Source organism: Gigantopelta aegis, chromosome 9 (genome assembly GCF_016097555.1).
Source record: "Gigantopelta aegis isolate Gae_Host chromosome 9, Gae_host_genome, whole genome shotgun sequence".
Taxonomy (NCBI): Eukaryota; Metazoa; Mollusca; class Gastropoda; order Neomphalida; family Peltospiridae; genus Gigantopelta; species Gigantopelta aegis.
Window position 1 is genome coordinate 26,978,762 of NC_054707.1, and position 17,786 is coordinate 26,996,547.

The 17,786-nt window shown below is 33.4% G+C and overlaps 1 protein-coding gene across 1 annotated transcript in view; it reads right to left on the reverse strand.

Annotated features, from left to right (window-relative positions):
• Positions 1–4,302: 4,302 nt before the first annotated feature.
• LOC121381510 (integrin alpha-V-like) overlaps positions 4,303–17,786 on the reverse strand; it is a 32,634-nt gene continuing 19,150 nt past the window's right edge. The window contains exons 4-5 of the mRNA XM_041510833.1: positions 11,978–12,098; positions 4,303–4,412 (exon numbers count right to left, since the gene is read on the reverse strand). Coding sequence (XP_041366767.1) covers positions 4,303–4,412; positions 11,978–12,098 — 231 coding nt within the window. The remainder of the gene's footprint in view (positions 4,413–11,977; positions 12,099–17,786) is intronic.

Genomic DNA, 17,786 nt, shown 5'->3' on the forward strand with positions numbered 1-17,786 from the left:
AGCAAACACACAGTACATGGTAAGCATGGAAAACTGGGTAATAAGGAATTCAGCAAACACACTGGCTAGTAAATATTCAGAAGGTAAGGAAAGCAATTACTTGGGTTTAGGTCAAGGAGTAAATTAGAAAACTACTTAAAGACCAATATGGACATTGAATTTTAAGAAATGTGCAGGTATATAAATTACTACATGTGCATTTGTATTCAACAATAATGGTAGAAGTAACATTCTATGCCAGGTTGAAAATTCCAAGACAATTTCTTAATGTTCGTTCACCTTTTGTTCAAGTAAGTTTAGTTTAACACAACCATTTTTTTTATTCGACCATTAAATTTTGGACTTTGTTTTGAAAGTTTAATATTATGTTATTAAATGTGTGTTTTCATAATGGTCTTATTACAGATGGAAGAACAGTTGTATTGTCATTGTTGTCTAAGGTCAATACATCCAGCTGAGGACCAATGTATCTGTCCAAGAACCTATATCTAGACCAATGTGAAAACACCTATTTAATGATATTTTCATTAATAATCACTGGCATGTTGTTGTCTGCTAATGCCAGGTGTACTGAAATGTATTCAAATTGTATTACTACTACTGTTTCTGGCATCAAAACATAAACACAAATCCCTTGTTGGAAATATAACAGATAATGTTATTGACTGTTACATTTAGTGGCAGTTTAATTTGTATGCCTAAAACAAAACATTTACTTTGGTCTGAGAATGGAGTATAATTAATGTATTTTAATTGCATTACTGTAATGTAAAATTTACATTAAAAATCACCATTTTATAGTGCAACTATGTCATGAAAAATGTTAACAATCACAAGGAAATTTAGTTTTTGAGGAAAACTCACAATGAAGTGATTTTTTTCCAGGAGAAAAATATGTTGCAAATAAAATTGTTGTGTAAGTCCTGGAACATTCACAGAATTTAGTTGTACTGGTGTGATATAACAGATCATTTGTTATGTATTACAGTTAGTTGATTAATAATGGGGTTCCACAAAACAAAATGAGTTAACTAGAAACATTTCATAAGCCAGAGTGAATGACTGTCAGTTGTCAGAGGTCTGCAATGTGACAATGTCAGGTAAAGCTGGGTTGACCAAACAACAAACTCATTTTTATCTATTATTACAGGCCCGTACGCCCCCCACTTTTTCGCCAGTTTTTATTTCGGGAATTCAAAATGTCTTATAATGCTAATACGGAAACCTTACAATAGAACAACCATAAAAATTAGCCCCCCCCCCCCCCCCCCACCACCACCACTTTGAAAGTCCATCCTACGGGCCTGATTAATACCTATTATTGTTCAGCCAATATTGTTTCAGAAAGATATTCAATCCAGCACCATACATATGTATATCTCAATATTTCAATAAGTTAGGGTCAATTTTACAGTTACTGAACTTAATTGCAATGTAAGTTTTATATATTCCTTGTATATATATTCTACCCTATTATTTCTCAATATTTGAAAAATATACTACTGCCATATCTAGAAAAGCCATAGATCCTAGTACACATAAATAACAGCCTAATAAATATTTTAATTTAATATATAACTGTCAAATATCTTACATGCAATATTTTCTAACTACTGATATAATAAAATAATCACACGACACATGCAATAATTCTAATATTGAGTAATGTCCAAAAAGGTAGGTCCAGTGGTTAGCACACTCACAAATCATATTGGTAAAACTTATTATCTGAAATTGATTCCAGAAAGGTCTAACAATTCATATGACAATACAGAAACCCAATGGCTAGTAATAAATATTATTCTGTCAACAGTATAATTCACATCAGCAAAAAATGTACAGTAACCACATTTTAATGAAGAATCATTACAACTAAGTTTTTCTTAAATAGTGTTACAATTACAATTAGGTTGCTGTGCTAAAATTAATGACATCATTTAGAATGTTTACAGATAGTGTCATGTGTTCTACAAAAGTAACAAATAATGTCACTCTTTGGTGTGTCATACTGACATATTTTTGAAGCAGATTTCCATAGTCAGTCTCATTCTCTTACAAAAATGTTTTTGTAAATAATTTCAGTTTGGTCTGATGTAAGAAGAAAAGTAAATGTGTTTTGGAAATAACATAAAAAACCCACCTTATTTGTGTGTGTAATTTAGATAACAATCGGCTCAGAAATAACTTGTAAATTTCATAGTATGAAAAAAGGCATTCCCAGTGGGACGGACTATAAGTGCATGTAACCATTAACTATAAGCTATTACAACTCTTAACACAAAAAGCACATTCAAATACATACATGTGTATTACATGTGTGATAAATTGTGTTCTCCAAACCAGGAACAATATATGACCTAGGTCAAATTTCTGTACATGTCTGTTCAAGAATCGAATTACATATAAAGGACGAGCCATCCCAATTACTACATGCCCCATGTATCCTGAAATTATCAGTTGTGGATGAAGGTGTCCTAGTAAATGAATACATATATGTTCATTCAATTACATATGTGAGACCATTTTTATACATATTATTGCATACGTTTTCTATCAAAGTTCATCACAAACTCTGGTATATCAATATATTTTATTTTTCCTTTAAATTCAAGATGTCTTGTATGTTTTTTTCTACCAAGACACAGTATGTTAATATGTTGCATGCATGCCATTTGTCTTTTTGCATAAACAACAATTTCTATTGTCTATTTTTTCATCTAAAACCATCTGTATCCTTGGTATATTTATTTCTTTTTCTAGTTTAACACAATGTAATGACCTCTTGTCTATTTGTTTTTATGATCCGTTAATACTACATGTATAATAGCTCTTTCATTCATACAGTCTATCTTTTGTTCTCATGAATACAACAATATTGTATTCAAGAAGTCATTATGTAACTTACATAATGACTTCTTGAATACAGAATAATCCCTTTTTCTTGTGATCTCATGTTTGCATACCATTTATTTCATTTTTAAACAGTATGTGACTTCTTTTATGTCATAATGATAATCTATATATATTTGTCTTGTAAGAAAATATATATGCAGAGATAAGATAAGCCTATATTCTACATGTATATGTATTTAGCAGTGATGTAAAAATGATGCACTTATAGAGCTCTACATCACAAATCCCTTATCCCATTGTGCTCCTAGACCATCATCCAGGCCCCGTGCTTATAAACCTTAAAGTCCAGACTTTAATAAAGTCCAGACTTTAACATCATGGCAACGCCATTCAAATAGCATTACGTTAAAGTCTGGACTTTATTAAAGTCTAGACTTTAAGTTTTATAAGCACGGGCCCAGGGCTTGTGTGGTGTGTGTGTGTGGGGGGGGGGGGGGGCATTTTGGAGGGTCAGAGACTTTCTCAAATATTTGTCCAAAGCATATTCAGAAAACAGCAGGAAACCTGTAAGGGTTGTGAGTTTTCTCTCTTCATAACAAATTATGGGAAATTCCAAGAAAAACAATAGCTATAGCCTTGAAATGAATACCCCTGTCCAGGTGGATAAATAGTGACTTCTGCTGAGCTGTCAGTGCACCAAGGCCAAACTTAAAATAAATGATGTTTGCTGTAACCCAACTTGTTCACACATATCCTGGGTCCATACAGGTCACAGTAAGCCATAGAATTTGCAAATATCATTTGCACTGCTTGGAAAGAATGGGTATGTGCTATCCTGTCTGTGGGATGCTGCATATAAAAGATCCCTTACTACTAATGGAAAAATGTAGCAGGTTTCCTCTCTAAGACTATATGTCAGAAAATTACCAAATGTTTGACATCCAATAGCCGATGATTAATAAATCAAGGTGCTCTAGCAGTGTCGTTAAACAAGACAAATTGAGCATTTTAAACTTGTTTTGTTGGTTAAGTAAAGTTCACAACAATTCAATCATCTGATTGGTTGTAAATAATTAACATAATTCTTATGTAAATTACTGTTATTTAATTATCTAAAACAGAGAATGTACACTCAGTACAGACTGTAATACTTATATACTGGTAGTATAAAACATACAATAAAAATATCTACACACTCTACCAATATATAAAAATGTAATTTTCTATAATTATTAATTACATCTCTGAATAGAAAATCAAAATCAAGAAGAAATTGTATGCAAATTTTGGTGAAACATTTAGATGATGGTAGAGCACGAAATATCTGTTTTTAACACCGGTCTCGCATAATAACCCCACAGATAATCTGGTGAAATGTAATGCTAGAGATAACCAGTTTTACACTAAAGCATTATAAAACTATGAAAACATATTTATTTCAAATTTAGCTCATAATGTCTGGCAGTTGGCACCTAGTGGAGAACAAGATGAGCTGTTCCTGGCAAAACATTCTTTCCCAGTCAGCAGCCGGCTAATTCTGGGAATGTGGTGTGTAATTCCTGTCAAACACCAACATAACACATTAAAGGTACTCTCTTAAGTTCCACAAGTTACATGTAGCATATTTTATACAATCACATCTTGGTTTACATCAAAGTGATATGCCCATTGCAGATGTTTAAAAAGGAATAAAAATATATTTGTTTAACGACACCTCTAATGCTATTGAGTGTCTATCATATGATTATTATGACACCTACCACTGAGCTACAACCCTTCTGTTCGACTGTAATGTGTCAGATATCATTATTCCTGACAGTGGTGCTTTAACTGAGAGTTGCACTGTCATTATTCCTGACAGTGGTGCTTTAACCGAGAGTTGCACTGTCATTATTCCTGACAGTGGTGCTTTAACCGAGAGTTGTACTGTCATTATTCCTGACAGTGGTGCTTTAACTGAGAGTTGCACTTTAACTGAGAGTTGCACTGTCATTATTCCTGACAGTGGTGCTTTAACTGAGAGTTGCACTGTCATAATTCCTGACAGTGGTGAGAGTTGCACTAATTTGAAGTATGACATCAATAAGAGCAGGATCTACTGGCGTTCTTAAATTACATCCGATTTAATCAGATTTGTATCTATGGGACACTGATGGTTTAACCAAAGGCTCCATTGATTTATACTGGTAAGAGTAAGATCTACTAAAGATCTCAAATTACATCTGAAACACAGATTTAAAGGGATTTGTATGAATCCAGACACTGATGCTTTAACCAAGAGTTTTACTAATTTAAAGTATGTAACTGATAAGAGTGAGATGTATTAGGCATCTCAAATTACAGCTGAACTAAGAATTTAAACTGAGTTGAACTCTTTGAATACTTGAACAGAAAGGAATAACAAACCAATGGGTTAGCTCCACCATTATGGTATACGTAAATATAACATTCCTGTTACTGTGAACATGCACTGTTTACAATATCAAGAGTAAATGACAAACAACAGTCATCTATGATGCTGCTAAGCTGCTAACATCTGGCATTTGTATCATACTTGAATATTATAAGAAACACTGAAAAACTTAACAGTTGTATTATTCGACTGAATAATTACTTTTTACAATACAAAGGACACTAATATTTTAATTTAGAAAAGCCATACATTGGTAAATAGGTTTATGAACCAAATGTTAGTATATCAATGTATATCAATTGGTATACTGCAATGCAATTTGCAGCCACAAATACATCAGGCCTCACGCCAGCGGGTGAAGTAAGCCAAAACTTTAACTTGATCAACTTGACTTCGCCTGACATTACCTTTAAAGCGACATTGGTGTCACCTTGTAAAAACATTGACCACTGGCATTGTACACAGTTGCGAATGAATGGTGAATGACTTGGGGAATATCTATCATAGATACTAACTGTTAAGTATCAAAGCATTCGATGCGACACTAGCGCCACAAAATCATGCTCGCCTAGACCGGATCATATCCATGATTGATATTAAAAGTAAAAGGCGCTACTGACTGTTGAAGCGTATAACGTTTGGTAACTCTATTGCTTATTTTGTATTAGGGTATATCCAACTTTTAAAAATATATATTTAATTTTACTCAATGAAAACTTATTCATAAGCCTTAAACACAACGAATAGGCCTACCATTTCCATGATACTGAAACGATACATGGAATGTTTGCTTAGTTAATTGGTCTATTCTGTTAGTTGCCACTGCCTGTGATTTCCTGACTGGCAGGTGTGTATTTGATTGGTAACCAGACAAGCCAATTAATTACCGCTGTCTAGACACAAAAATACATACCGGTATTGTGTAATATTACCTGTCGCCCCTAAAATGGTAATGGACATGGTTTATTACTGTAAATAGTTCTGTAAAACTATTGATTAAGTAGACTTTCCCCATCTAAAATCACAGAACTGACCAATTACGTAGTCCCAAAGAACAGAAAATTATCACTTGGGTATCGTGGGTTGTTGTTTTTGTTCCAACGTAGGATACCAATAGGCCTAACAGTGTACATTTTCCCTTTGGATTATTTAACAGAGAAAAATACTATAACCCCATTTCGTTCCGTTAATGCAACTTGAAATATATTTAGTTAAATAGTTTATTATATGATCATGTCATTTATGTTGTTTTACAAGTGAGGTTGATCAAAAAGAAGCCTTGTCATACATTACTGCTTTTGTTTACACTGTGATATATACAGGAGTTGGTCACGAGTTGACGTCACTTTGTCCAAAGCTAGAGTACCAGACGCCTCGAAAAGAAAAGAAAATGGCTGCCCCCAGTTATCAGGAATAATCACATTTTTTATTAACACTAAAATTACGCATTTTTCATTTGTTAAAGTGTCAGTATGAGTTGGTGGTCTGGGTATGCATCTTTCCAACACAAGACTCATGTTTTAGTTTACTATCCCTTTAATAAGTATTATACTGGGTTCATTTTGTTATGATTGTCACCTTTCTTAGAGAACAACTGTTATGACTGTGCTTTATTAGGCCTAATACAATTTTGTTATGATAATAAATTACATTAAAAAAACACTCACACCACCACAAAAATGAAAAAAAAAATAATAATAACATTCACACTATCTTTAATTGTATATGACAATGGAAATCATTATCGGCCAGCAGTAGGAGGGATTTGTCCATTTCACACAAGGAAGACACAAGAAGAACAGAGTAATATTACCCCACATTAGAGTGTCCCTATCAGAAATATAAGAATGTTGAAATTGTTATTAAACTATATTTATAATCTGTGAGCAAGATATTTGTAGACTGACCTGTTCATCAAAATATAAGCCTTTGGTTGGATCATTCGAACAGTAAACGAAAATGTTTTCTACATTGCTTTTTCCTTTGTAATTAATTAGTTTCCTTTTTAATGTGTATTACATTTTCATTGATTGCACGTTATTTGTTGGTGACTAGTTTTACATACTTTCTTATAAAGATGGCAAAATTATTTGTATTTTATTATTATTATTATTAATTAAAACAAAATCAAGTCTAGCTCCCTCCTTTTAAAAACTTCGCCCTGTTGAAAGTTGAGAGAGCCGTAACATCGCCCTATAATTTGAACCTTGAAAATAGCTAGTTAATGACATAGATTATCAGCTTTATCCTGTGTCTGAACACGATAAAGCCTATGTCCTCTGTCATTAACTATTTATTATCAGCTTTATCCTGTGTCTGAACACGATAAAGCCTATGTCCTCTGTCATTAACTATTTATTATCAGCTTTATCCTGTGTCTGAACACGATAAAGCCTATGTCCTCTATCATTAACTATTTATTATTTGTACATGTACATTGTACGATAACCTGGAGGTCAAATGAACCATTTTTAAATCACATGCTTGACGTCAAAAATCATAATCTGCTAGTATACATTTATTACTTTGCTTTATAATCGGCCAATAGAAACAGTGGTTGCAGGATAAAATATTTTATCTTAGTATTCATACTGTTCTAAAGTAAAATACTGCTTAATTAAAGTAGACACCTACATTAAGCACCATTTAAAACAATGTAATTAATGTTGGGTTTTTTGTTACATAGAATCTTTTATTGTAAAACATATCTGGCACAGAACTTGCAATTACTAATGAAATTCACTGGCTGCCGGTGTACTTTGGCAAGTCTGTTTTCTGTTTAGTTTAATAACAAATTACATTTTGTACATGTAAAACACTATACAGCTTTTTCTCTGTGTGCACACACTATGTGAAATTTTCATTAAACAAAAAATGGTTTCTGAATTTCACAAGCAAACACCAGACATATTGGCATCACTGACATCAATAACCAAGATTCTTTAGATTTCCCACTAAATATTGTTTTTCCATATCCCCATGTAGAGCTTCCATCAAAAGTCAACACACCTTCTATTTCTAACCAAACACGGGATACACCAGTACAGCCGAGCCAGTAACAGTAATATGTGTGTCTGTGTTTCTGTATGCCGGTCAGTAATGTGTATAAAAAACCTCTTGCTGCCACTCAAAGTAATATGTGTGTCTCTGTGTTTCTGTATGGCGGTCAGTAATGTGTATAAAAGACCTCTTGCTGCCACTCAAAGTAATATGTGTGTCTCTGTGTTTCTGTATGGCGGTCATTAATGTGTATAAAAGACCTCTTGCTGCCACTCAAAGTAATATGTGTGTCTCTGTGTTTCTGTGTGCTGGTCAGTATTGTGTGTAAAAGACATCTTGCTGCCACTCAACAGTAAGATGTGTGTCTCTGTGTTTCTGTATGCCGGTCAATAATGTATATAAAAGACATCTTGCTGTCACTTAACAGTAAGATGGGTGTCTCTGTGTTTCTGTATGGCAGTTAATAATGTGTATAAAAGACCTCTTGCTGTTACTCAAAGTAATATGTGTGTCTGTGTTTCTATATGCCGGTCAATAATGTGCATAAAAGACCTATTGCTGCCAATCAAAGAAAACCTACAAGATGACAGCAGGTTTCTTCTCTGACACTGTAAACATTATCATGACTACTAAAAACATACATCTGATATATAATGACCATTGATTAACAATGAATTAGAGGGTTGGTCACCAGATTCGTCTTCCTTTTTCTCTTACATATGTATACAGCTTCTTCGTACTACTCATAGATAGATTACCCAGTAAAATGTATCTTTCGCACAACACTCCCCATCTGCTGGTCTACATAATGTAGTTCACGTTGCATTCCAGAATAAGCCCAATTTTTTTTCATGCATATTCTCAAGCACATTGTAAGTATCTAAGTTTACGAGGCTTATCTTGCGTAAACATCAGAGAACATCACTAGCATGATATGGGCTATGAAGTCTATGGGTTATGGGCAATGAAGTCTGCAGAAATCATGTTATCACAATCTAAGCCTGTCTGAGAAATATTTTTCAGATTATTAAATATATAAATGGAAAGAACACATACAAAAACATTTCAGATAATATGAATGTGTTATTCTTGGCATGTCTCACAAGAATTATGGGTTGCAATGTGTAATTCTTAAAATAAATCTCTTGGTCAGTTATTTTGATCTTATCATGCAACCATGCTTCCTATTGACCTGAAAACTCCTACCTGATAATTCAAAGTGTTATCATGTCAGGAAATGAGTTGTGCGCATGACGGATGTTTGCTAAATTTTCAGATACATGTAAGTCGTTTTCTCATTTTTCAAATATCCAGTTACAGCAATAATTGTTGAACTGCATAATAAATAAATATAACATTTACACTTCCTGTAATGTCAAATTACCTCTTATTTTTCAATTCTCCATTATTCGCTCCCATTTGGAACTAGTCAGCATATTGAATGAATCATTTTGAAACAAAAAAGCAAGTAGCTTCCTTCAAAGAATGTTTACATTGGAACAGCATCTGACGTCACAGTCACTAGCAGCCAGTGATGTAGATCTTCTTCAGGTCACACATAAATTTGAGTTTAGATTCATAGAAAAAGGTACAAAAATTGTAATGTTTTGATACAACAGACTTTGAAATATAATCAAAGTATTTTATTTAAAATTTGGAAACACATAACTTTTAGGCTGGCTATGCCATTCCCAAGATGCTTTCAGGCACCTGCTATTGTCTGACTTCCGGTAGTAGCTTCTACATGATAAAAATAATAGTTTCTATACTGCTTTTGACTGAAACATATCACAAAAATATAACTTGAAAGGGGTTGCATGATAAAAAAAATATCAGGTTACTACGTTTTGATATTGTGGTTATTTGGCTCAGTTCGATAACGGTGATACACCATTATCTAAACCTCGCCAAATAACCATGATATCACAACATAGTAACCTGATATTCTATATTTCAAGATGGAACATATACTAATAATATGTATGTACATCTGTTCATTTTGTATTTTAAATTAAGATACCCAGATCAATATGGCTACACCAAGTTGAGCTTCCTTGAGATTTTGGTCTTACAATCACATCACAGGAACATATTAATATATGGAAATGGAATACTAAAATATGATGGTAAGAAAATGGTGTTCGGTAAGAAGAAATTAAAAAAATGTATGTATGAAAAGAAAAGAGAGAAAATGTTTTTCTTAGTGTCTTTAGTTTTCAAAATAATATTTATTATTTAAAGTTACTTTCTACTATTTTAGGATACCCAGTAACTCAAAATAATTACTCAGGCAATATGACAATCCTGACACTTGTTTTGTAAAATCAGTGTGACACATAAGCTCGTTTAATAATCTCTATATATGCATTTTCCCATAAACAAGACAGCACTTTAATACAGAAGTTGTGTGATACTGATTTGGATTTGTGTGGGGAAATAATGGGTGCACCCCTGGCCGATCCTTTATATACAATGAATGGTCTACCACTGAGCAGCATACCACTACCACAGTCAGATTATAAAAAACAAATACTATTTATTAATGCTTGTCTTACACACAGATACTACCTCTGAGGTTCTGATGAAATTGCAATATCACAATCATAATATAAAATAGTGAGCATATATTGTACAACAAGAGAAAAATAACAATAGTCAAGCAGAGCCACTGCTCTGAATATACACTATACATAATTATGTACATGTAGCATACATATATATGTAGGTGTACATATACTTTGCACAATTTATCTAGATGATATAAGCATAATGATGTAAATTGTTTCAACAGCAAAACCGGCCTATAGTGGCCATCCACAATATCTACATGAGTTTTATGCATACTCTTAAAGAGCAAGTGGCCTGTACAGGTTGTACAAGATTGCCTTTAAGACAGTTTGTGGACTATTTTGTAAATCAGCTGCATGTATACATGCCAGGGCTCGACAATAGCAGTATCACGGGGTGTTTTGGCTACCCATTTGTTTTTGGGGCTACCAGATATCTAAACCCAGTAGTCCACCGGGCTACTAGATTTGTTTTGCACATCCAGTTACACTGCAATCAACAAGATGCTTAAACATCTAAAAAAAACCCACATAAAACATGTTTAAATAAAAGTAAATGATTTTGCATTTTTTAAACTTTTTTAATTTATTAAAATTATGGGACTACCAATTTTTACTGAGGGCTACCAGAATTTATAACCTGGTAGCCCGGTGGGTTACCTCTGCAAAAAGTCATGGTTAAGGCCTGCAGTTACTTCAATAACAATTACATAAAATAACATACAAATAAGCTGCAAATCAAAGAAAGAAAGTGATACTAAGTGACTTATTTGCATGTACTCACTGCAGACCAACACACCAATCAAAGCTCAACAATAAATGCATATTAATTACTTATTTACTTATGTATTTGATGTGCCTGTATCATATTAAGGTTCAAGCATGCTGTCTTGTAGACACAGTACACATATGCATATACTCATTTTTATGGTCACTTGGGTTAAGAAACTTGGTTTTAATATCGTCTTACATAATTATCTGTTAGTTCACGTTTTGCAAACTTGTGATGAAACTGTTTATCACAAATCTATTTTTGAAGGAGAAAAAATAGCAATAAATCAACTGCTTGAGATTGTGTACATGTAGTTCCCATCACGTATTACTAGTTATGTCCCCATGATATCTCAGAATAGTTGCATCTTACCTGTCCGACAGGGAGAAAACTCCTCGGCTGTTGTGGTAGATGCTCTTGAAATGTAGCATGTGCCCACTGGTTCTCGCTTGTCAAAGGTATCAGAGAAATAGGTGTAACGTGGTGCACAGGCCTGATAAATAGACAGACACATTTTCATTAATAAACACAGGGTTAGTCTTTACTGTATGTGATATAGTATTAACCAACTTGGCTCACACAAAGCCTAATTTTAAACGTAATTCCTGGATATACTTTCCTAATGATACATACATGTCTTATGCTAGGCTCAACCTACCAACTGCCTGCACAAAGTTGGCCAACTCGGCAGTACCGTTGTAATTTCCCAACTTACGATGTGTGCGCTCAGAATAACAAGTAATGGGTTATACGACGAGAATGGGGTTATAAGAGCTCTAAGACTAGCAGTGGTAGAAGTCGTGACCTCATAAAGTTGACCAACTTTGTGTTGGTAGTTGGTAGTCGGACACTAGCATTAGTCTTCTGTTTTGGGGAACTTTTTTTTTTTCAAAATCACATAACCATCCTCAAAAAATATATTTAAAAAATCTATATTAAAAAAAAAGTGAATACAATTACTGAAGTAAACACAAGAAATTATTAGTAATATATTTACTTTGGGAAATTTTATCTATGGAAATTTAGTATTTCTTAACATTAAATTGGCTTTGTGGATGTTAGCTAGGGCAGGTGGTGCTAAATTTTGGCATCTATCAGTACAAACATGTCAAATACTTCTGATATATCCACTAGTTCTGCTGCTGAAAATAAACAAGCATGTAATGTACATTGAACATGTTACATGTACATATACAGTACATATATAAATATATATACATATAATAAAAAATAGAGTACATGTCTTTAAATTACTCTGTATTGAATAGAGCGAATTTGATTTTTTAAACATACATGCATGATATAGCTGACACAGTTTGTTGACTTATTATGACAAATATGCAGGTTAATGGGTGACCTCCATAGAAAAGTCTGACAATATGTTACAAGTTGATATTATAGAGCAAGCAAACACTTCTTTTTACCAAGAGCTTTTCTTTACAATCCCTATTTTAAATTAAAGTGTGAACAGCTGGTGAGTGATAGCAAGCCCTCTCCCTGAAGGTTTAGAATCCATGAAGATCTGTTACATGTAGCATTTGTCTACTTTATTTGACTGCTCTGACTTCATCCATCAAGTCAATGGGGTCCAATTGTAATTATTGAACAGAAAAATTACTCATCGAAGAAAGCTTTTTCCAGCCATGGGGAAAAACACATGGTTCAAGAGGATATTGATTTTATTGCTGAAACAATATTTTTAGGAATGTTAGGAATAACTGAATACTTTATTCGAAGAAAATTTTCACCTTCTTTTTCAACAAGATATTGACCCACTGATTTCAGAAAAATGAGGAAAAGTGAAGTCTAGGCTACAGCTTAATACAGCTACAGCTAATATGATACCAGTTCTACACCGTCCCTACATTATTAAGGCTCAGATTTAATGGTGGCCGTACCGCAAACTGTTTTAGTATATACTCCAATGCCCTCGAAATTAAACAGGCATGCCTTATTTATGATATACATGTAATTCATCAGTAAACTCTTACACCGTTCCTGAAAGTTGTTTTATTACAGAAACATAAAACTGTTCACATTTATTTATGCTGAGTGGGTGCTGTTTTGTTATATATTAAGATACTTGTCGAAGGTTGCCTTGTTGCTTTGACTTCTGGACATAATGCCACAAAAAATTGCCATTGATCTAGGCCACTGCTGAATTGTTAAATTCAAGACCTGTATTATACCAAGAAATTTAAATTAACCTCATTTGTAAACTTGCATTATATGGTCACTGAATGTAAATTTATTACATTCATTTTAAATATCTCTAAAAATATAACTGTTTTTATGTAACATGACATATATCTATAATATAATATGCAGGCCATTTTAACAATTCCTATCATTCTGACAACTTCTCATCTTTTGATTTACACTGCTGATTGCCTTCTTTGTACTTATCTGATGCCGCATTTCATAAGGATCTTTTTGCGCTTAGGTCCTGTTGATTACTGTACAAACACTGTGTTAAATATTGCTTACAAAGATGAATTCCATTAATACAACCATAATACAGGTTGCCATATTTGTTACTTAACATATAAGTGGTTATATACATATACATAGCAGCTGTGAATATAGCCTCAACTAATGAGCGCTGACTATCTACATGGCAGCGATATTTTGAGGGAATGCCTATTTTAAGGCTATCACACCCTATCTAAACTTTGAGGGAATGCCTATTTTAAGGCCATCACACCCTATCTAAACTTTGAGGGAATTGCTAGTTTAAGGCCATCACACACTATCTAAACTTTGAGGGAATTAATAGTTTAAGGCCATCACACACTATCTAAACTTTGAGGGAATTGCTAGTTTACGGCCATTACAGCCTATCTAAACTTCCCTGTGTGTAAACCTTGTCAAGCATAGCAGGGGAAATATCTAGTATGTACATATTCTCATGCATAATATGTTTTTAGACTATTTAAACCTAATCTATAAATTACACATTAATCTGAATTTTTTTCTTTTTTCAGTCATTTTGCAAAAGTGCCAGAGCACATATATTTGGAGCTCTACAGCGTAATCATACCTGAATGAACTTTGACAAATTAATATTAATATTAAATATTTATATTAGATTTTGGTCTTAAAAAAATATAAAATGGTTTTCTTTTAAGAACAACACTAGAGCACACTGATTTATTAATCATCAACTGTTGAATGTCTAATGTGATAATTCTGATAACAGAGTCTTTGAGGAAACCGGCTACTATTTTCCATTAGCAGCAAGAGATCTTTTATGTGCACTTTCCCACAAAGAGGACAGAACTTGCCATGATGGCATTTCATATCAGAGAATGCTCTAGCAACTGAGCTAGATCCCATCCCCATCAGATTCTGGCCATCTAGACAACCACCTACTGTAGTTCATCTAAAGACAGTATCAACCCTTCATAAAATAAGACAAAATTCTTTCCATGTTCAGTGTGTACGCAGTAATTGGTTATTTGTGGAGAAAGCACAGGACAATCTTGCTGAAAGGGCTGACTGATGTGCTACCTGTACCCACTGGACAGGTTTGATAGGGAGGCTGGCTGCTCTAGGGTCATCTTCAAGGTCAACAGTCGGATGCCAGATAAAGTAGTGTTAATTACAACAAGTCTACCTCAGGAGTCAAAGGTTAATTTGAACAGCTGCTGAAGAGTGAGGTTCAAAGTTTATTATCCGAAGCCTGCTGGCACATGCTCAAACTTGAAAACCATGCATTGCTGGTACATAAATGTATCTCAGTTACCAAAATAACTGCAAGTCATAAATAATAAGGAAAAAACAACCATTACATCCAAATTGTCATAAGGGGAAGTGGATAAAAGTTTGTCCATGTATTTGATGCAGAAAGTTTATTAATAATTGCAACAAGATATATAAAAAATACTTTTGTGTCTCAGGTTTAGTTGCATATATGTAACATATCTGTGATTTGTATGCCCTGTAACATAATGTTTTTAAATTGTACCGGCTCAATTTGGGGTATTTTGTACAATAAATATTGATTGATTGATTCACATCAACTGTAACATTACCAGAGGGAAATTAAATATATTTTGTATCGTTTCTATTTATTCCAAAACATAAAATCTCCTTTAAAATAAGTTATATTTGCACACACATTAAAAAACCCCATATTAAATCATTACACCTACACTATATATTCAATTATAAAATGTTTTCTGTACACCAGTTATCATTTCTTTATATAAAACAGTATATTTTCCCCATCAAGCAATACAAGTTCTGCTTCAGGATTTGGCATGAACACATTTAATGTAGCAACTGTTAGATGCTTTAGGGCAGTTTCAGGTGTCATTTTAACATGAACCCATTTTTCTGTTATTACTGCAGTGCTAAGACTTAAAATTTGGAATGTCAACGCACTCAACACATTTTTTATTTATGGTTATATGGTGTCGAACATATGGTTAAAGACCAAACATATACTGAAAGAGAAAACCCGCTGTCGCCACTTCATGGGCTACTCTTTTCGATTAGCAGCAAGGGATTTTTTTTATATGCACCATCCCACAGACAGGATAACACATACCATGGCCTTTGATATACCAGTCGTGGTGCACTGGCTGGAACGAGAAACAGCCCAATGGGCTCACCGACGGGGATCGATCCTAGACTAACCGTGCATCGAGCGAGCACTCAACCACTGGGCTATGTCCTGCCCCCACCTCCTCCTCCTAGAGATACAGTGGGAATGAAATGTTTCAATGACACATTTCACAATCCTATATTTCAACATTGAGTAACAAAATCATGCAGTATGTTGGTGGGTTTTAGGGTTGTGTTTTGGGGTTGTTGTTTTTTGCTTTTTTAAATAATATAATATTTGTCAGGTCAAAGCCTGTCTACATTATTGAACACGGTTATAATCAAAAAATAATAAAAAAAGTAAATGAACAGAAAAATGGTGGATTAACTTCTTTTATAGAATGTCTTCAAATATTATGATGACATCTGGTGTTGAAATCAATATCTGATTTGAAGAATTCTTTAAAAACAAAGAATCTGCAGCAACAGCTATACATACATTTTGAGCTGGCTGGTCACAGCTCACAAATGTCACATGTATGTTTAAACATCTAAGAACCCAAATCCAATACTTAACGGGTAGGGATTGATGCAATGGGGGAAGAGAAAGATAATTGCCACAAATGGTGTTCTTTTTAGTTCAAAAGTGTTCTTTAAATTTTGTGTAAGTGAAAAAAAATAAAATGTGTTTTTACATTGCCATGATCCTTGTTTTACTACCCACTAGCTATTTCAGGCATGGAATCCTCTCTAGCCCCTAATGACATATTCTCTACACCAAGTACTGCAGCTAATGTTACAAATCTAACAACTGGTGTTTAAATAATGTGTGTTGTTTAGTAAACTTAATATAAAGGACCTTGGGTATCTTTATTCCTTAGATTATTGTTTTTAGACATTTCGGTATAAACTGAGTATAAATGTCCTTGGAACTCTTTATTCCTTAGATTATTGTTTTTAGACATTTCGGTATAAACTGAGTATAAATGTCCTTGGAACTCTTTATTCCTTTGATTATTGTTTTTAGACATTTCAGTATAAACTGATTATAAAGGTCCTTGGGACTCTTTATTCCTTTGATTATTGTTTTTAGACATTTCAGTATAAACTGAGTATAAAGGTCCTTGGGTATCTTTATTCCTTTGATTATTGTTTTTAGACATTTCAGTATAAACTGAGTATAAAGGTCCTTGGGACTCTTTATTCCTTTGATTATTGTTTTTAGACATTTCAGTATAAACTCAGTATAAATGTCCTTGGAACTCTTTATTCCTTTGATTATTGTTTTTAGACATTTCAGTATAAACTGAGTATAAAGGTCCTTGGGACTCTTTATTCCTTTGATTATTGTTTTTAGACATTTCAGTATAAACTCAGTATAAAGGTCCTTGGGACTCTTTATTCCTTTGATTATTGTTTTTAGACATTTCAGTATAAACTGAGTATAAAGGTCCTTGGGTATCTTTATTCCTTTGATTATTGTTTTTAGACATTTCAGTATAAACTCAGTATAAAGGTCCTTGGGACTCTTTATTCCTTTGATTATTGTTTTTAGACATTTCAGTATAAACTGAGTATAAAGGTCCTTGGGACTCTTTATTCCTTTGATTATTGTTTTTAGACATTTCAGTAT